Source organism: Pseudorasbora parva, chromosome 13 (genome assembly GCF_024679245.1).
Source record: "Pseudorasbora parva isolate DD20220531a chromosome 13, ASM2467924v1, whole genome shotgun sequence".
Classification (NCBI taxonomy): Eukaryota; Metazoa; Chordata; class Actinopteri; order Cypriniformes; family Gobionidae; genus Pseudorasbora; species Pseudorasbora parva.
This window is the reverse complement of record NC_090184.1, coordinates 42777366-42798209: the sequence shown is the minus strand read 5'-3', so window position 1 is coordinate 42798209 and position 20844 is coordinate 42777366. Positions and strand designations below refer to the sequence as shown.

At 42.7% G+C, this 20844-nt stretch overlaps 1 protein-coding gene across 5 annotated transcripts in view; it reads left to right on the top strand.

The window, feature by feature from the left end:
- The first annotated feature begins 6502 nt into the window (after positions 1 to 6502).
- Positions 6503 to 20844, top strand: part of LOC137039200 (4-galactosyl-N-acetylglucosaminide 3-alpha-L-fucosyltransferase 9-like) — a 30383-nt gene continuing 16041 nt past the window's right edge. Inside the window, exons 1-2 of one of the 5 annotated variants that reach the window (XR_010897604.1) lie at positions 6589 to 6660; positions 7839 to 7930. Coding sequence is in view for 3 of the 5 variants with exons in the window: in XM_067414480.1 (XP_067270581.1) it covers positions 6510 to 6558 (49 nt within the window). In the remaining 2 variants the exon portion in view is untranslated. The other 4 variants (XM_067414480.1, XM_067414484.1, XM_067414482.1 and 1 more) reach the window with 4 other exon arrangements.

The following is a 20844-nucleotide window of genomic DNA, read 5'->3' as shown; positions in this document are numbered from 1 at the left end:
AATCTAACGAATCAAATGAATTCGTCACTGCGAGATACCCTCTCAATACCTTTTCTCTCGTAATTGTGAACCTGCATGTGTCGTCCATAGTTTCACTAGAGGGCGCCATTGCATCACAAATAAGCCAGCTAGGCATGTTCAAAGCCAGCACAGCCCGGACGGGCATACACACAAGCTGTGTGTCAGCCTGGCTTACTGCAGAACCACCCGAATGGATATTGCGCATGATATTACAGGGCTATCGTCTCCCGTGTGCTCGCGCACATCCCATCTCTGGACTTCAGGGTGAATGTGAACAAGAGCAACTTTACACCCGGTCAGAGGGTGATCTTCCAGGGCATGGAGCCGAACTCTGTCTCCATGCGAGCGCGTCTCTCTCAAGAGCGCGTTCTCTCTCTGACGAACTGTCTGTCACAGTTCAGAGAGGGGGCGAGGGTGCGATATCGCACGTCTCAGGCTACAGGGTCTTATGGCTTTAGCTATCCAGTTTTTGCCATTAGGACCCCTGAGGATGAGGGCGATCATGAAATGGGTTGTCACTACATTTCAGCCCGTTACACAATCTTTGCCGCTCTGTAACAGTGATGCGCACCTGCGCTGCAGCTCTGTGCCCCTGGAAGAGCGTGGACTTTTACGCACAGGGTACCCCTCTGGGGACTGTCATGTTGCAGAAAGTCGTGACGACGGACGCGTCCCTAACAGGCTGGGGTGCCACCCAGGAGGGCAGAACTGTGAACGGTTTGCGGCCGAGCAAACTACGTTCAGAGCACATCAATTATTTAGAGCTTCTAACCAATTTGGAAGGCTCTGAATCATTTTCTGCCTCATCTGCAGGGACATCATGTGCTCGTACGCTGCGACGATACCACAGCAGTGGCTTATATCAATCGTCAAGGCGGTGCGCGCTCGCTGAAGCTTCATGCCCTAGCTTACAAACGTTTGGCATGGAGCGGGCGAGTTTTCCTGTCATTATGCGCGACTCATGTTCCGGGAATTCTGAACAGATCTTCTGAGCGGATCTTCTATCAAGGGGGAACCTGCTCTTCGGAGATTGGCGCCTCCACCCTCAAATAGTAGACATGATATGGATGAGGCTACGGGTCCGTAGATCTGTTCGCCTCACGCGAAAATAGCCATTGTCCTATGTTCTTCTTGCTAAAGGACTTGGACGCGCCCCTCAAGGTGGACGCACTGGCCCACCCGTGGCCCAGAGTGCTGCTGTACGCCTTTCCTCCCCTGTGCCTGATAATTCTCACACTGGCCAGGGCGAGAGAGGTTTTTTTTTCTCTCATCCTGATAGCACCCAGGTGGCCCAAAGCGCCGTGGCTGGCAGAGATAATCCCTCCGTTGTATGCCCAGCCGTGGTGCCTCCCCCTCTGCACAGACCTATTGTCTTAAGCGAACGGGGAGATTTATCACCCACACCCAGACAGGGTAGCTCTCTGGGCTTGGCCCGTGAGAGGACGAACCTAAGCGCGTTAGGGCTTCCCCTGCACGTGGTGGCTACTATACAGAATGCCAGGGCCGTTTCTACACGGTCCTTGTATGGCTGTAAGTGGCAGGTGTTCGATGAGTGGTGTGATGGGCGGGGTCTCACTTTATATCAGTGCTCAGTCGCTGATATCTTGTTTCCTCCAAGACCTTATGGATAAGGGCAGGTCTTTTTCCACTATTAAGGTCTATCTGGCAGCTATCTCTGCTTGTCATGTGGGTTTTGAGGGCTCAACAGTTGGGCAGCATTCTCTAATCCGCAGATTTATAAAGGGCACCCGTCGCTCGTTCCCAGTCATTAGGAGAACGATTCCTGAATAGGACCTCTCCATGGTGCTGGAAGCTCTGTCTCAATTCCCTTTTGAGCCTCTGGGGAATAATCCCCCTAAATTGCTGTCCTTCAAAACAGCCTTGCTCTTGGCCTTGGCATCAGCCAAACGTCTCAGTGAGTTACATGCACTCTCAGTCCACCCCTCGTGCATCAATTTCTCTCTGGATGGAGATAAGGTTTTCCTCTAGCCTAATCCAGCCTTCATGCCGAAATGTTTCCCTGCGTTCACATCGGAGGTGTTGGAGCTATCCGTTTTTCACCCTCTGCCCTTTTCCTCCGTAGAGGATCAGAGGCTAAATGCCCTGTGTCCAGTCCGTGCGCTACAAACGTATGTGTCTAGGACCAGCGCGTTCCGGAAGAGTGACCAACTCTTTGTTTCATGGGCTCCGCCTCGCAAAGGGGATCCCCTGTCTAAACAACGCCTCTCACATTGGCTAGTGGACTCTATAATCTTGGCATATGAATCAAAGGGAGTGCAACCTCCAGTGAACATCAGAGCTCATTCCACGAGGGACTTGGCCCCCTCAAGAGGGGATTCCTCTTGGGCTCTGTTCAGGGGAGTATCACAGCAGGATATCTGTTCTGCTGCCAGTTGGGCTTCTCCCCATACGTTTGTGCGTTACTACAGGCTGGATGTCACCAGAGCCTCAATAGAACATTCGGTCTTGGGGGTGGGGTCTTCCTAACCCTGCCTTTCTTTATTCTCACTGTGAGTGTATTGGGCAATCGGGGAGCTGTCCATGTCTCTCCCATAGGTGGACCTTGAATCGAGATGATGAAAGAACAATAGGTTACTGTCGTAACCCCAGTTCTCTGAAACATCGAGTGGAGAGATCCACCAGCTTTGCCCCGCTTACCGCACAAGAAGCGAATATACTTACTGATGTACAGTAGCGTATGCAGCCCATATATGCCCGCTGGTAAGGGGTGGGGCCTTACTGGGCATTGGCTGCGTGCTCCTGCCTGTCTTGTCAGACTTGGTGCAATTGGATGCTTCTGCAGAGGTCAGGTATGGATGCCTTTCCCATAAGTGGATCTCTCCACTCGATGTTTCAGAGAACCGGGGTTACGACGGTAACCTATTGTTTTATACAGACGAGCTATGCACAGTGCTTCCCTGAAGAAAAGCAGCATCAGACGGAGTAATGTTAACGCTTTCTATTCCCTTATTTAATTAATTGTTCATTCATCAAACTGTAATCTTATTGCACTACTTAATCTTTGTGTCTGATTTAAATTGTGTAGAAATCCAGATTTAAAGACGCAGATGAAATGACTAACAAATGAAAACTGCAAAATCAGTGTCAAAATCAAACTTTTAGGTAGGATTGTTTCATGAACATTTTTTTCTGAAAATGTTGACCTCATTTGTTTTTGCACAGAAAATGTGACCTGTCTGATGTCTCTGTCTTCAGAAGCATCATGTTCAACAGCTGCATCAACATTGATTTTTGAAAATCCCCTAGAATGAAACCACGGCTGACAGATGACGGTTCTTTCTGTTCTGCAGCAAAAAAAAGGTATGTATATGGTATAGAAAAAATGTGTAGTGCTTGTCTTGGAAGATCATTGGTCAATATCTGTGCTTTAACCCTCTGTGCATACACATTCAAATCACTTATTGACAGGTTTTATAGTCAGGACAGGATGGTAGTTAGAAAATTATTATGAAAGAATAGAAAAAAATACTGTGCAAGTCAATGTGAGTACATGATGACAGAATTTTAAAATTTGGGGGAACTAACACTTTAAAGTTCACCTAAAAATGAATCCTTGATTTACTCACCCTTAAGTCATCTTAGGTGTATATGATTTTCTTATTTCAGACAAATTCAATCAGTTATACTAAAATGTCCTGGCACTTCCAAGCTTTATAATGGCAGTGAATGTCTGTTAATGTTTTGAAGTCCATAAAAGTGCATCTATCATCATAAAAGATATCCACACTGCTCTGGGTCAGGGGTTCCTCTTTAAGTAAATCCTTGCGTACGGCTATCGGAAGATAGTTATTTTATTTTATAAAGTTTAAAATATGGAAATATTTCTTACACAAATGCATCGCATTGCTTTAGAAGGCCTTTATTAACCCCCCAGAGACGTATGTTTTACTTTTATGATGACGGATGCACTTTTAGGATGGATGGATGCACTTTTATCGACTTCGAAACATAAACAGCCATTCACTGCCATTATAAAGCTTGGAAGAGCCAGGACATTTTTAAAAAAAATATAACTCTGACTGTATTTGTCTGAAAGAAAAATGTCATATACACCTAGGATCACTTTAGGGTGAGTAAATCATAGGATAATTTTCATTTTTGGGTAAACTATACCTTTATCCTACTTGTTGCTGAAATGACTGAAGTACATGGGTAAGAATTATAATATAATTGATTCATTATGAATGGGGTCTGAATAAAACTAATGAAAAATGTATTCTTTAAGACTATTTAAAGTATTTCTTCATCCTCAAACTATCTTTTACTCTTGTTTGCCAGCACACCTATCATATGACTGAAAAACAGAAGAACAACTCCACAATTTCCTTATTTGGAGGACTAATACTTCTAGAATGGGTAAGTAATTCTTTAAATATTTATGCAAAATGTATTTATCATTTTAACTTTTGTTTAATGTTTGGATATGCCTTCATGTTTAAATGTATTTGTTTTTTCTATTTGTGTTTATAGGAGTGTTTCTATAATGCATCAAGTAAGGCCCTGGGTTGGTGTTTGAAGACTGTACAGACTAGAACCTGCCTAGTTATGGTAAGACTTAACAGATAACTTATGAGAGAATCATGGGCACAAATATAAAAAAATGAAGTTTTTAAAAAAGTTTTCTGTTTGATTTTAGACTCAAAAGATTGGGAAATCTCTGCCTATCACAAAGTCAGGAAGAAGGAAACAAAAATCATTCCAGCAGCTGACTATTAAGTGAGATTTCTTAAAGCGATAGTTCATCCAAAAATGAAAATTCTGTCATTTACTTGCCCTCATGTTGTTCCAAACCTGTATTCTTTCTTCTGCTGAACACAAAATAAGATATTTGGAAAAATGTTTGTAACCAAGCAGAGCAACCACTGACTACCATAGTAGAGAAAAAAATACTATGGTAGTGAATGGTTGTTCTCTCTGCTTTGTTACAACATTTTTCCAAATCTTCTGTGTTCAGCAGAAGAAAGAAACTCATACAGGTTAGGAATAACATGAGGGCGAGTTAATGATGACAGAATTTTCATTTTTGGATGAACTAACCTTTTAAGGTGTGTGTCTTAATTGTTATTCTCTTATTAATTGTAATTGGTCTGGTTTTATGTTGTCTAGGGAACCAGCAGTCCAGGATTTTTCGAGAGAGTTGGATCTACACAGCCTTCCCTGTAGCCTGACAAGGCTGACAACTCCCTCTGCACAGCGTGCACGCCATTGGATAGCGCTACAACCAACCAGAGCAATGAAGGTGAAGCAGCAGAGCTAATTGAAAGATTAAACTTTCGCTGTATCTGGTCGGCAAAACTCGAACACATCTTCCCTTTTTAAGAATGGCAACACGGACCCGAGCATCATTAAATGGCCTATAGCAGGTGTGTTACAATACAAAATCAATGCAACCACTGAAACCATCCTAAAAGCCTGCAATGTGCCCTAACCAAACACGACACATTTTTTGTTTGTTTAATTAAAGTTTTTATTTTTAAAGTGATGACCAAGCGTGTTTTGTTCTGTGTATTTGTATTGTGTTTGATTGTGTTTGACTTTTTAAAAAAAAAAACAGACATAGAAGTTAATTAAAAGTTACTTTCCCTAGTAACTAATTACTTGATATGCAGTAATTGGTAAAGTAACTCAATTACTTTTAAAATATGTAACTGTAACTAATTATAGTAACTTGCCCAACACTGGTCGCATTACCTCTGGTTAGAACATGCCATCAGGCTGTTTAAACTAGTTTTTCATAGCTGCAACAGAACTAAAGAGCAGCAATATGAGCTGTTTATTTCACCTGCTGGTCTGAATGCCAGGGGACGGCCCGACAGTCGTCATAATCCCCAATCCTCACGCCCATTGGTGAAGGGGTGGGGTGGGACAAACCAACCGTCTCCACTGACTTTGTAATGCATGAAGCAGCTTCCTTGTCTGACATAAAACAAAAAACAGAACAATGTCTAAAAATCAGGTAGAATGGGTCAATTTTGGGATCCCGACACTCATCATGCCTCAGTATGCCTGCCCTGTGTGCAGTAAACATTTAGTCAAATATCCAAATGTCAGTTTTATACATTAGATTTCCTGCTGCTAATTACTTTCCCCTCCAGTGGGTGTAGTTCTCAGTGTAATATAACACGTCGCGCTCTGTCTCTATGTCTTCAAACACACTTTTACGTCTTTAAATGCTCGTTTTTGGGTCAGCAGCTTATAAAAACTTCTGGGTTTTTTAGCTTGTTTTCTGTAAACCTTTTCACATATCAGCTTTAAGACATTGTTAGTTTTTTTAGAACTTTTTTATAAGTCAGAAATGACGAGGATGCCGCTTCCCGCAATAGAAAGTCAATGGAGACGGTTGGTTTGTCAACCCCCCGCCCCCGTTTGGCTGTCTCTATGGCAACTGTAATACTCTCTCATACGTAAATGCCACCCCTGCTTTTATATCTGCATACGGTTTTATGATTGGTCTTGTGAGCACTGGTATGCAAGGGTCTAAAAAGAGGAAACTACTTTCAAAACGCACTTCCGTAGGTACATTTTTCTTGTAGAAACTCGCACCTGTCCTCTTTTGTGGTACACACCGTCTTGAAGTGGCGCAGAACTGCTCATTTCTCTCAGGGGCTTTTAAAAGAGGTGAGGAATCGTTACCTAAATTCATTCCAAATATACATTTTAAAATCTTATTTGCTCCTGAGAATGGCTTTAAAAAGGAAATAAGATGATTTTGTTTGAATTAGAAAAACATACACATTTAAATCTTTTCTTAATACACGGTTTAGAGATGCAGTTTGATTGGATACATTTTGGTTCCAGCCCAAATGTCTTCAGAGTTCTTGCTTGTGTTAACTTACATTATTGATGATGACAAGTTGTTTGTTAGAACTTTCCAGTTATACTTGAGTATTTGCAATCTTTGTTAGTTTATAAAGGTTCACCTATACAGTAGTTTGGGTCTAAAATACATATTTTATTATTTATCTAGGTCAAAAGATTTCAAATTAAAAATCAGAGGAATGTTCTTTTAAAGGGTGATGAATAAAAAATAACTACTTTCCCTTGAGCTTAAAAATATATTAAATGTTTCTTCAACTTGATTCATGATTCGGATTGTCACGTGATTTCAGCAGTTTGGCAGTTTGACACGCAATCTGAATCATAACTGTTTGAATCTTTATTTGAGGTTTGGAAACAAACCCGGAAGAGAAGACAATGCTGAATAAAGTTGTAGTTTTTGCTATTTTTGGACCAAAATGTATTTTCGATGCTTCAAGAGATTCTAATTAACCCACTGATGTCACATATGGACTACTTTGATGATGTTTTTATTCCCTTTTTCTGGACATGGACAGTATAGTGTGCATTCACTTAGATACGCCCTCGGACTTACACCCGTTTCACACATACTCCGTCTGCAGTGTGTGTGCGGTGCGTGTGCGTTGCAGGAGCCCCACATCCTGTTGTGATTTCACATAAGCTGCATTTGCAGTCCACAACTGATCCGCTGTTGCATACCACAAACACAGCATTGATCCATTATTTTTTATTTAAAATCCAAAAGTTTTTACTGAACGTGCCTCGTCAGAATTCCAATTCTCTTTGTTTACTCTTAAGTCAGTTACGTAGCCTACTACATTTAAACATTTTATTAAAATCATTTATTCATATACTTTAGATTTAGCTCACACAAGTGGCAAAACATTTAAACATAGGTTATAGCCTTAAATCACAAACATTTGAAATTAGAAACTAACAATAGTCTATTCAAAAACAGACGACTCGTCTTTTCTTTCGTTTTTACACCATTTTAAAAGAAATCCTGCAGGTCAAAAAGAACTTTGCTTTTCACCTCCAAGAAAGTACGAGTGGACTCCATTATGGCACATTTTTTTTACCTAAATGCCAGGTAAGGTGTCGTTTTGTTGCTTTACTTGAGAAAAAAAAGCCATGTGTTGACTTTGAAACAAGAGTATATTTTAAATGATATGCATCTGTGGTGAAATTACTAGATTTTCGCGTCAGTACATGTTTATTTTAATGCGAACAATGTTCTGTCGCTTTAATGCAGCAACGCAGCGCAGCAAAAAATAGACTCGGTACGAAAACGATCGCCGCAATGCTGCAGACGCAACGCTCCTGGAACGGACTGACGGACCGCATCCACGCGCGTGCAGTGTGAAAGCTGTCATCCGTTAACATGGGTACTGAAAAAAATGCGCACTGCAGACGGAGTATGTGTGAAACGGGCGTAAATATAAAATATCTTAAACTGTGTGTGAAGATGAACGGAGGTCTTACTTACTTCTTATTTCACATTGCATTACCTACACTCTAAAAACTAATACTATGATTTACTCAATTTTTTTGGTGAAACATTTTTACACTAAAAAAATTGAGTAAATTTTAAAGCAGTGAAATCAATTATAGACACCATATGATCTGAGTAAATGTAAGTAAAAAAATTAAGTAGATCTGAGTAACTGCATTTGTTACATTAACAAATTCAATTGAGTAGAAAAAAATGGGTAAAAGGCATTTTAAAAAACAATATTTATGACTAATATGAACTGTTTTTATTTATGAGTATTACTAACTTGTATAGTATAACTTTAATTTCCTCTAAACCTTTGTAAAATACTCCACAGTCCACACAAACACACTTATACATGACATGGCCTTTATTGTCGATGAGTACAGCAATAACGTTACAGCATATATTACTCTTTTGACATGTAAAGAATAACAGTTATTTTACAACATTTAAACTCATGTGACAAACATTTTAGAAGTAAAAATTAAACATTTAAAAGTAATTCAAGTGTAATCAACCGGTCTGTTATCCCATTTCCACCGTATCAGCGCTGTTTCTCGAGCCTGAGATGCGGTCTGCGGGTGGACTTTGAACTTGAGACCGCTGTCCTGCGTTTCATTCGTAGCTGAAAGATGCTGCGAGGCGCCAGACTCCATAACCTGACAATTAACAAACAGTGCCCAGTTTTAATAAGATTTTATCATCCAAATTCATAATATTCATTATCTTTAGGAATAAAGTTTTGTGTTTTGAGCAACACAGCAGGCGTTTCAAAGACCAACGCCACACATTAACTTAAGGTGACTCACACTGTCCCTGTATGTTGTTTTGAATGAAATAAAATGCCTTTAAGCACAGTAATGATTATATAGATAATAAAAAAAAAACATACAAACCTGAATTTCACAGAGGAAATGCCCCAATTCTGCGACGCTGAGAAGAAGAAACTGCTCTGGTGACTGAGGAGAATTCAAATATCCGCATCACTCAACCGTCGAGCTGTCGTCACGTCAGAGGGTGGGGGAGGGGCGCATTGTTTTAATCGAGTAAATTTACTCAATTTCTTCAGTGTGTGTTAAATATTAATAATCTTGATTTTACTCAATTTCTTCAGTGTGTGTTAAATATTAATAATCTTGATTTTAATTAAGTAATATTTGTGGTTCTTTAAACAGATCGGTTTAATTCTCCATTCTCAAATATTTTGAAATAAATTTCGCAAATGTATTAAGTATATTTAAAATAAATAATTGGTTATTTGAATACTAAATTATTTTAGTGAAAAAAACTTAAATATAACTATACATTTTAGACAAAATTAACTGTTGGATTTTTAGTCAATTATTTTGGTATGTTTAACTAAAACCATCAAGTTAATGATATTGAGAGATTTTATTAAGTTAATAAAGTTAATTATTACTGTGATATTTACTAAGCCACTGAATTATTTTTTAGAGTGTATTGTTAACATGATTTTAATAATGTATTAGTAAATGATGAAATGAACATTAACAAAGATAGGCAAGGCAAGGCAAGTTTATTTGTAAAGCACATTTGACATTTCATACCCAATGGCAATTCTTTATATCTGCTATCTGCTTTACATAGAAATGAATTAAAATAGTGATACCATATGAATGAGAAATAAGAATACCATGTGTAAGAATTAAAAAATTAAAACAAGCATAAATAAAACAAAAGAAAAATTGTAAAGAGAATTAAAATCTATGTATCTAGATAAATAAATGCTTTATAAGTGCAGTTCATCATTAGTTCATGTTAACTAGTGTTAGCTAATGACCATTATTCTAAAGTGTTACCATGATCACATATTGGTTTGAACGTCCCCTTTAAAAACAATAGCCTATTATTTTAGAGTTAACATCTCATTTATGTAAGATACTGATATCTATCTTTCATGAGGCTCTTATTGAAATTACATTTAAATTACATTTCATTAGAACTATTAAAAAGATCATAAAACTTGTAAATGGACTGCATTTATATAGCGCTTTTAAAGGGATACTTCACCGTTTTTTCATATTAAACTATGTTATTCCCTTAACTAAGATGAGTTGATACATACCTCTGTCGTCTGAGTGCGTGCACTTAATCTCTCTGAGGCGGGGTGACATTCTGATAGCATTTAGCTTAGCACACTAATCACAGTTCATTCCTATGGAACCAAAAAGAGATCAAGTTAGAAGCAACCAATCAACTCCACGTTTCCCCTATTTAAATACAGTTACACGAATAGTTGGACGATCAAGTATGGTGACACAAAATAAAACGTGGCGCTTTTTTAACCGAGTTAAAAAGGAGAACTATAATGTATGGCGGAATAGCACTTCTGAGAGTACTTCAACTCGGCGCAGTAAAAAGTCCCGGCCGAAACATCCTTCCTCACATCTCCCTCTCTCATTTCCGTAAATAGAACCAACGTGATCTGCACGCCTGCATCAGTAGTAGTTTGAGCAGAGTTGACGAAGTACCAGTTTGTAGGAAGATAGTTTGAACAATCATGGTTATAATGTGCGTCGTAAAGGGTTGTGAGAACAAGGCGAAGGTATTTACTGCCGTCATGTTTCACCGATTTCGGCGGAAAGCTTGGTTAGCTGATTTGAACATTGATGCAACAACATCGCTGGAGATTCTGAAGAAATGGCGTGTTTGCTCCGAGCATTTCACATATTACCATATTGACATTAAAGCTTATAGTGTAAGGGGAGTTTTTATGTTTATTTTCTCACTGCGGTTGCAGGTTTCTATATTGAGAGGTTCATCTCATAAAATCTGTTTGTTTGTTTTTATGATGTTCTCGTGAATGTTCCATCTGTAATATTAAACGTTGCTATGTTAAAGTATACTAATATTGGCTTTTGTCTTTTACTTAAGATCACTTGGAAAGCTGACACAGTGCCTGTTGATTTGGTGACACTAAGTTATAACGTTACACTACGGGCTTAGGCTTATACTTCATTTTTATTTCTGAGCTCACTTCTCAAGTACATCAAACAGTCAAAAACTCTGTATTGCCTGTCTCACAAGCGCACTGATTTCGCAGCAAAGTTACTTGTGTTTACTAGATTAAACACCACAAAAGTTTGATAAGCTAAGGTTACTGCCACTTCAGGACAACCAAATACCATGCAAACGGACACTTACAGTGTTAGGTGATGATCCACTTTGTTGTGTTCTTGCTTTGATTATTGTCGGTGTGGCAGAATCCTTTAGGCGTAATCCTGTGGAGGTATAGTCCGCCTGTGTGACATGCTCGGAGCAAACACGCCATTTCTTCAGAATCTCCAGCGATGTTGTTGCATCAAATCAGCTAACCAAGCTTTCCGCCGAAATCGTTGAAACATGACGGCACTAAATACCTTCGCCTTGTTCTCACAACCCTTTACGACGCACGTTATAACCATGATTGTTCAAACTATCTTCCTACAAACTGGTACTTCGTCAACTCTGCTCTAACTACTACTGATGCAGGCGTGCAGATCACGTTGGTTCTATTTACGGAAATGAGAGAGGGAGGGGGAGATGTGAGGAAGGATGTTTCGGCCGGGACTTTTTACTGCGCCGAGTTGAAGTACTCTCAGAAGTGCTATTCCGCCATACATTATAGTTCTCCTTTTTAACTCGGTTAAAAAAGCGCCACGTTTTATTTTGTGTCACCATACTTGATCGTCCAACTATTCGTGTAACTGTATTTAAATAGGGGAAACGTGGAGTTGATTGGTTGCTTCTAACTTGATCTCTGTTTGGTTCCATAAGAATGAACTGTGATTAGTGTGCTAAGCTAAATGCTATCAGAATGTCACCCCGCCTCAGAGAGATTAAGTGCACGCACTCAGACGACAGAGGTATGTATCAACTCATCTTAGTTAAGGGAATAACATAGTTTAATATGAAAAAACGGTGAAGTATCCCTTTAACAGACCCTATGGCCAGCCAAAGTGCTTTACATTTAGCCTCACATTCACCCATTCATACACCGACGGTGATGTCAGCCATGTAAGGCGCCATCCAGCTCGTCGGGAGCAGCTGGGGGTTAGGTGTCTTGCTCATGGACACCTCGACACTTGGTCAGGTGGAAGCGGGGATTGAACCACTAACCTTTCGGTTTGTAGACAATCTACATGAACCACTGAGCCACTGTCGCCCTAAAAGGGTCATGATACCCCCCGTTTCAGCAGCAGTCAGTTCTCACCACAGTTTTGAAAAAGGCTGAAAGTGGGCATTGTTTAGCGGCAGAGTGGAGGGGAGACTGAAGGCACATCAGCGGCTTCGGATTCAGATTCACTCTCATTAAAAGCATCAAAGCTTCCCACAAATGCACACTGCAAATGACCATTAAGGTACACGCAACACAATACACACATGGATTTGTAAGCTCGGCGTTACACAAATACATATCCTGTGACCGCTATAATTCAATGCACAATTAAACGCAACAGCCATTCGAAATGTGTTCTCTGCATTAAAAATATATATGAAACATCCCAGGTCTCCCAGAGGTTACGGGAGGTATGGGATGATTTTAGACTCAAAATGATAAATACATGCACGCACAATTGTCCATGACCTTTTTACTATCACAAATAAATGCCTTTCAACGTGTATGTGCAAAACACAGAATTGGATAGGATTTTAGGTTAAAAACCGGCTAAAGCGATATCCTGAGAAGCACAAGCACAGCACGTTACGCAATACTCGTTCCCTCTCTCAGGGAACCGAGGTTATGTGAGTAACCGAGTACGTTCTCTTTCGAGAGGTCTCTCGTATTGAGTATGGGAACCCCTTTTAAAACGCCGTGCATGCTTACCTGCCCCAAACTGTGGCACATAAGATGGGTAACAGTGAGCCCCAAGGAGGCAGACGAAAGTGGGCCTCGTATAAAGGGATAATATAAAACGGCCGAATAGAATCGGGCCATGTGAATTATAAAACTATGTCCAGACATAATTGAGCCTATAGTATGTAGTATAAAAATCACTCACCTCTCCTTCAGAATGGCTCCTTCAGGCCATTTTTTCCTCAATTACTCCCGCACTTACATTGTCAACACTTCTCTTCACACGAGAACCTCTCACAGCATTTAAGCAGGCTCAGGTAACCCCACTGCTTAAGAAACCCTCTCTGAATCCAGCACTTTTAGAAAACGGCTCGGGTTATGTATATAACCCTTGTTCCCTGATAGGGAATGAGCACTGCGTCGGAACGTCGAAATGGGGATGCTCCCTAAGCATCAGCGAATCTGAAGTCTGAATAGACACTAGTCCAATCCGATTGGCGTGCGTGATGACATCATTGTGACGGCATACCCGGAAGTATAAAAGGGGAGCCGGCGCATAATGGCGACAGCTATTGCTCTGAAGCATGCGCTCTAGGCGTGCCGAGGTGTGGCGGCGCGACGCATTGCTCGTTCCCTCTCAGGGAACAAGGGTTATATACATAACCTGAGCCGTTCCCTTATCGAGGGAACTTCCCACTGCGTCGGAAAAACGAAATGGGGAACGAGTACCCACTAGGCCAAACCGAGGGTAGCGCCTGCCCTAGTGTGAAGCCGGAACCCGGGCACAACTAGGACTGGAGCACCCTAGCAATAAAAAACCACCCTCAAGCTATAAAACCTAATAAAAGGTGTGTGGGGTGCCCAGCTGCCTCGCAGATATCCTGCAAGGGGACCCCAGAAAGAAGGGCCACCGAAGAGGCCATGCCTCTGGTGGAATGAGCCCTCATGGCCATAGGTGAAGGCAAACTGCGCACCTGATAGGCCATGGTTATCGCCTGGACAATCCAGTTACTGATTGTCTGAGTAGATGCAGGCAACCCCTTTCTTGGGTGAGCCAAAACACATCAAAAGCTATTGAGATCTAAGGGTCAGGTACTTTGGTTCTGCCAACTCCAGTGGCTTGAAGGGGGGCCTCAGCCAGCCGCTCATTCTCCGAGCCCCACGGAGGAACTGTACAACCAGCTGGTGCCTACCCAAAGGCCCATTACCCAAAGGCGTGTGGAAAGCCGCAATGGCAGCCACGTACACCTTGAGTGTGGACGGGGTTAGACCAACAGAGAAGCGATCTTGGAGGAACTCCAGCACTGAAGCCACTGGGCAGTTAAATGGGGCCACCTCACGCTCCCTTCACCAAGTGGAAAAGACATTCCACTTGAGACTGTACAGTCTCCTTGTAGACAGAGCCCTGGAACTGAGTAAGGTCTCTACCACCTCTGTCGACAGGCCAGCCTCTAGGTACCAGACCCAAAGGTTCCAAATCTCCAGCCGGGGGTAAAATATTGTGCCCGCCGCCTGAGACAGGAGATCCCTCCTCAGAGGAATCTGCCACGGATGACCTGCCAGCAGAGCTATGATATCCGAGAACCAAACTCGAGTCGGCCAACGGGTTGCCACCAGAAGTAGGCTGACCCCCTGTTGACGAACCCTCTCCGGGACTCCCAGGAGCAGAGCAATCAGGAGAAAAGCAGGAGACGCATCGGCCACGTCTGCATCATGGCATCCAACCCTAGTGGGGCTGGATGCGTGAGGGAAAAACACAGTGGACAGTGAGACGTCTCTTGAGACGCAAACAGGTCCACTTCCACTGGGCCGAACCTCTCGCACATGGCCTCCACCACCTCAGGGTGGAGCCGCCACTCCCCGGGCCTCAGCCCCTGCCTTGACAGGATGTCTGCTCCCTGATTTTGGACCCCCGGGACATACATTGCCCTGATGGACAACAGTTTCCCTTGGGACCACAGGAGGATTAGATGCGCCAATCCGCATAGAGGGCGCGACCTCAACCCTCCCTGGTGATTGAGGTACGCTATGACAGCCGTATTGTCTGTCCGTACCAGGACATGTTGGCCACGGAGGTCCGGGAAAAAGCTCCTGAGAGCTTTGTAGACCGCCATCATCTCCAGGCAATTTATGTGCCAGGAGGAATGCCGACCCTCCCACGGGCCCCTCGCAAAGCGGCCGTCCATGACCGCGCCCCAGCAAGTGAGGGAGGCGTCTGTTGAAACGGATTCCCGGCAACAGGACGCTCCCAGCACTGGCCCCTGGGACAGAAACCAAGGTTTCTTCCATATGACTAGGGAACGAAGGCACCTGCGTGTTACCCTGATCATACGAAAAGGATTCCCTCTGGGGGAAAACCCCTTGGTTTTCAGCCACCACTGGAGGGGTCTCATGTGCAGCAGGCCGAACGGAATCACGCTGGACGCTGCTGCCATGAGACCCAGCAGTCTCTGGAACTGCTTAACAGTGAGGCTGCCCGGTATGAACTCGATACGTGCGGGGAATTCGCATCGTTGTCGAGTCCCGAAGGGAAGAACCCGATATTGGTACGCTTCGCCCCCGAAAGCGAACCTCAGGCCTCCTTGTGGGCAGGAAGGATGGAGATATGAAATATGCGTCTTTAGATACATCGTGACGAACCAGTCCTTGAACTGGATCTGATTCACGATGGGATAGTGAGCATCTTGAACCTAAATCTCCTCAGAGAATGGTTCAAGTACCTCCGATTTAATAATAGACGCACCCTTCCATCCTCTTTGGGAACCATGAAGTAGCGACCGTAAAAGCCGGACTCCCTGTCTGGCGAAGGGATACACTATATAGCCTCCTTTACCATCAGGGAGCACACTTCCTGTTCCATAACCTGCCAATGGGCTGGGCACACCACTATTCAGGCGGGGAGGATTTTCGGTGTGCGAACGCATTTGCTGCCAAGCTGCAGTCTTCCTAGAGGCGGCCAGAGCAGCCTGAGTTCGCTGGAAGTCAATGTGGCCCGAGCGTCGTAGACGGCGGATCGCAGCATCGACTTCCAGAAAACTCCACAGAGGAGGCGACCTCGATCACTCCCCGGGAGAGGGGGCTGGCCTGCAGGCCACTGGGCTGGGCACACAACCATTCAGACCACACCAATGACTTCGGCATTGGAACACTGAACTGCAGTCTGTACCCTTTGTCCACGGTACACAGGGCCCAAGCAGATATATTCAGGAGCATAACAACTATGCGCCAATATATTCTACTAGGGGAACCAGCCTCTCAAGGCTGGTCTCTGGTACCCACCGAGACTTCTGCCTGACCCCCTGAAGCGGCCACCTGGCAGGGCTTAGTCAGGGAGGATTTTCGGTGTGCGAACGTGTTCGCTGCCCAGCTGCAGTCTTCTAGAGGCGGCTAGACCAGCATGCGTTCGCTGGAAGCCAATGTGGCCCGAGCGTCGTAGACGGCGGATCGCAGCATCGACTTCCAGAAGACTCCACAGAGGAGGCGACCTTGATCACTCCCCGGGAGCAATAAATATACAAGTGAACACAATTTGGATGATAGGCTGAAATACCTAACTCCTCAAAGTCAGATAAATCCCATTTAATTGTACAGAATTAAATGCCACCAAAAACACCCATATAGTGAACACAATTTGGATGATAGGCTGATAATCCAACTCCTCAAAGTTAAAATTCCTCAGAATTAAATGCAGCCCTAATCACCAGACCATACTGTTTAAATATGTATTTAACGAATCGTCATCTACACGCTGCCTTAGCAATGCGAGATTCGATTCGTTCCCAACATATTTGGCTTCCATCCCTCAAGATGAAAGACCACAGGCGCGAGGCTGAAACACTCGAAAACGCACGTTTCTGTACGCTGCGAGATATTTCTCAACAACCACAGCCAGCACCCTCAGGAGCTGACTGCATGTCTCGCGCCAAACAGTATCACATGTACACAGATAGCGTGTTCACTTTTGTTGCAGACCCGTAATGCACACGCTGCCTCGGCAGCGCGAGATCGAGCCTTGCATTATGAGGTGGCGAGCTCTCGTTTACTTCACTCCGTCGACGCTGAGCACATCTAATTTCTGGGAATCAGATTGCTCAAGCATCTGGTTCTCCATCCCGGGGAAGAGCCGCATCGCGGGCTTCCGCACGGGAACGGAGAACACCGGGTTACTACAGGCAGCCCCCTCTGGGACTGCCCGAGCACCTTATTTTATGAATGAAGCAGTGTGTATGGTGCTTTAACGTCAACCACCTCGATGCTGAGCGCATCTAATTCCTCAGAATCAGACCGCTCAAGCATCGGACCCTCCAACCCGGGGGAAGATGCCACCAAGCGGGCTTCCACACGTGGAGGAAGATCGTCGGAACTGTCAGAGGAGGATTGGGAAAGTGCCGCAGCAGTCCCGGAACCCTCTGACAAGTCCCGCTGTGAAGCCCATGATCTGCGACGCCGAGCCGCATCAGCGACCGCGGGTCCAGAGCCATGGGGCTCACGAGGCTGGCCGGTCTCATCGAACACTGCCAGCCGAGAGCGGAGCAGTCTGAGTGTCAGCCGCTCGCAGTGCTCACAGGCGGCTCCCTCGAGAGCCGCCCAAACGCGTGCTGAACACCCAGACACTGCACACACAGCAGGTGTGTATCCGAGCCCAAAATGAAGCGGGGACACGGATGCACACACTGCCTAAACTCTCTTTCTCTTTCACACACTTTCACAACTGGACTGATAACAGTAAATAGACAGACAATAACAGAGAGTGCTATGCTGAAGAGCAATGACTGCCACCATTATGCGCCGGCTCCCCTTTTATACTTCCGGGTATACAATCACAATGACATCACGCACGCCAATCGGATTGGACTAGTGTCTATTCAAACTTCAGATTTGCTGATGCTTAGGGAACATCCCCATTTCGTCGTTCCGACGCAGTGGGAAGTTCCCTCGATAAGGGAACTACAGACCAGTATCCCTTCTGCCTTTCATTGCAAAGACACTTGAGCGAGTTGTGTTCAATCAACTCTCTATGTTTCTTGAACAGAACAACCTGCTGGACAACAACCAATCCGGCTTTAAAAGCGGCCATTCGACTGAGACTACTTGCTCTCGGTAACTGAGGCACTGAGACTGGCAAAAGCAGCTTCCAAATCCTCAGTACTCATTTTGCTGGAACTGTCTGCTGCTTTTGATACAGTTAACCACCAGATCCTCCTGTCAACAATTAAAAAGATGGGGATCTCAGCAATTTTTCCTTGTTGCACCTACAAGAAATGTGAGAATTCCCCTACCTGCCAAATCCCACTTTAGGTTTAAGTTAGTGTGGACGGAAAACGAGTGTGACTTATGCTTGATGGTCAAAGCTTATTAGTTTCTGTTATTGGTAAGAATCAATACACCTAGTCCTAGATGAACAATGCCATCTTTGACATTACATGATACGTAAGGGATAATGTACACCCAGCCGGTTGTAATCGCAGAATAAATCCCGAAAGAGTGATCAGGACCCCGACGTGAAGCGGAGGGGTCTTGCATCACTCTGAATGTAACATTATCCACTGGAGACGAGGTTTAGATGAACCCAACTGCAGTCTCTTTATTTACAAAATCCAAAACATGAAACAAAGGCTTGACAAAAACAAACAAAAGACTTGACTTAAACTCACCAACAGCAGGTTACACATTCAGTCACAAGGTGCAGATCCACTTGTCCGTGCAACACTTCTGCTGTGCCGCGATCCACTTTATTCCTATGGGTGACGCCAAGCGACTTTAACGCGCCTGCATAGCATTCCGGGAAGGCAGAGCTGCATTTAAACCAATTTGAACGCACAAATGAGGAGAAGCGTCACAACATCACACTTCAGTCGTGTCGAAAAAGTGGATATCTACAGTCAACAAAGACACATGGCAACATGAGGGCTACTTCTTCTTCTTCGTCTTTTAGTTTTTTGGCAGATTACATCATTTGTGTGTTGATTATTGTAATATTGCCTAGCCTTAGGTTCTGCATCCCATTCCTGTTGCCATTTTTTTGTTATTTCCATTTTTATTTTTGCTTTCGCTTCTCCTTTCCCTATTAGAACATTAATTTCTATTTCTTTATTTTTTAGTGCCTTTTTAGCTAAATCATCTGCCTTTTCATTACCTCTAATTCCAATATGTGCCGGAACCCAACAAAATTGAACTGTTATTCCTAGGCTTTGGATATTTAACAATATATTTCTAATCTCTATTATTAAATCATCTCTGCCTGAAGCTCCACTTTCTAAGCTCTGCATTACAGCCATTGAATCTGAGCATATTAGAGATTTTAATGGTTTTATCTCTTCAATCCACCTTAATGCTGTTATTATTCCAGTCATTTCAATTGAGTATACTGAAAGGAAATTATTTAATCTATATTTTAAACTTTTTTTAAATTCAGGAATATAAATTTCTACACCACAATGACCATTTTGGTCTTTTGATCCATCAGTGTAAATATTAATAAAACCATAAAATGAGAAAATCAAATATCTTTCACTATAACATGCAAAACTCTGTTCATCTGAATGTTCTCTCTTTTCTTTCAATAATTCTATGTTGACTTCTGGCATTGGAAGCATCCAGGGAGGAACTTCACTCAGATCTATTGCAGGACTAAACTCTAGCTCTTTAATGCCGTACTGTTCTACTAAATGACGTATGTTCCATCCAAACCCTTTGCCCATTGTTTGATATTCCCAACAATCATTTAATACTGATATTGCTGGATTATTTTTGCTCCCTAGCAATCTAATCCTATATGTCAATGCCAATTTAGTGAATCTTAATGCAAGTGGGGCTTCTTTGGTCTCTACCAGTATAGCACTTGTTGGAGTTGTTTTAATAGCACCTATGACCATTCTTAACGCTCTAAACTGAATTCTTTCTATCTTTGTTAAATTTGTTTGGCATGAAGTGCTATATACTATACAACCATAATCTATAACTGACCTGATTAATGCTATATATATATCCATTAAAGATTGTTTATCTGCTCCCCAGCTATGTCCAGTAATCACTCATCATATTTATGACTTTTTTACATTTAGTTTCAATGTAATTAATATGATGCTTCCATGTACATTTTTCATCCAGCCAAATTCCTAAATATTTTAATTTCAGGACTCTCTCCAGAGTTTGTTTGTAAATATACATTTTGTGATTATCGGCAACGTTCTTTTTTGTAAAGAACATAACATTAGATTTTTGTATAGAAAATTTAAATCCCCAATTAACTCCCCATTGTTCTAATGACTGAATTTTCTTTTGCATGATTGTTATTATGTGCGGAATATTTCTGCGTCTTTTCCATATTGCAGCATCATCCGCATACAGTAAACCTTCACTTTTGGGTTCTAGTTTTACAAATATATCATTAATCATCAAGTTAAATAAAATTGGACTGATCACACTTCCTTGAGGGATTCCACTCTCGACTGTAAACTCATCTGAATTTTCGAAGCCTACTCTAACTCTAAAAGTGCGTTGTGAAAGAAAGTCCAATATATAATTGCACACTCCCCCCCCCCCCCATTCCCATTTTATCTAATTTGATCAATAGTCCTTCTCTCCACATAGTATCATATGCTTTTTCTATATCTAAAAACACAGCCACCATTACCTCTTTCATGATAAATGTTTTCTTCACTTCATTACACAACTTTATCAAAGCAGCTACTGTAGATCTACCTTTTCT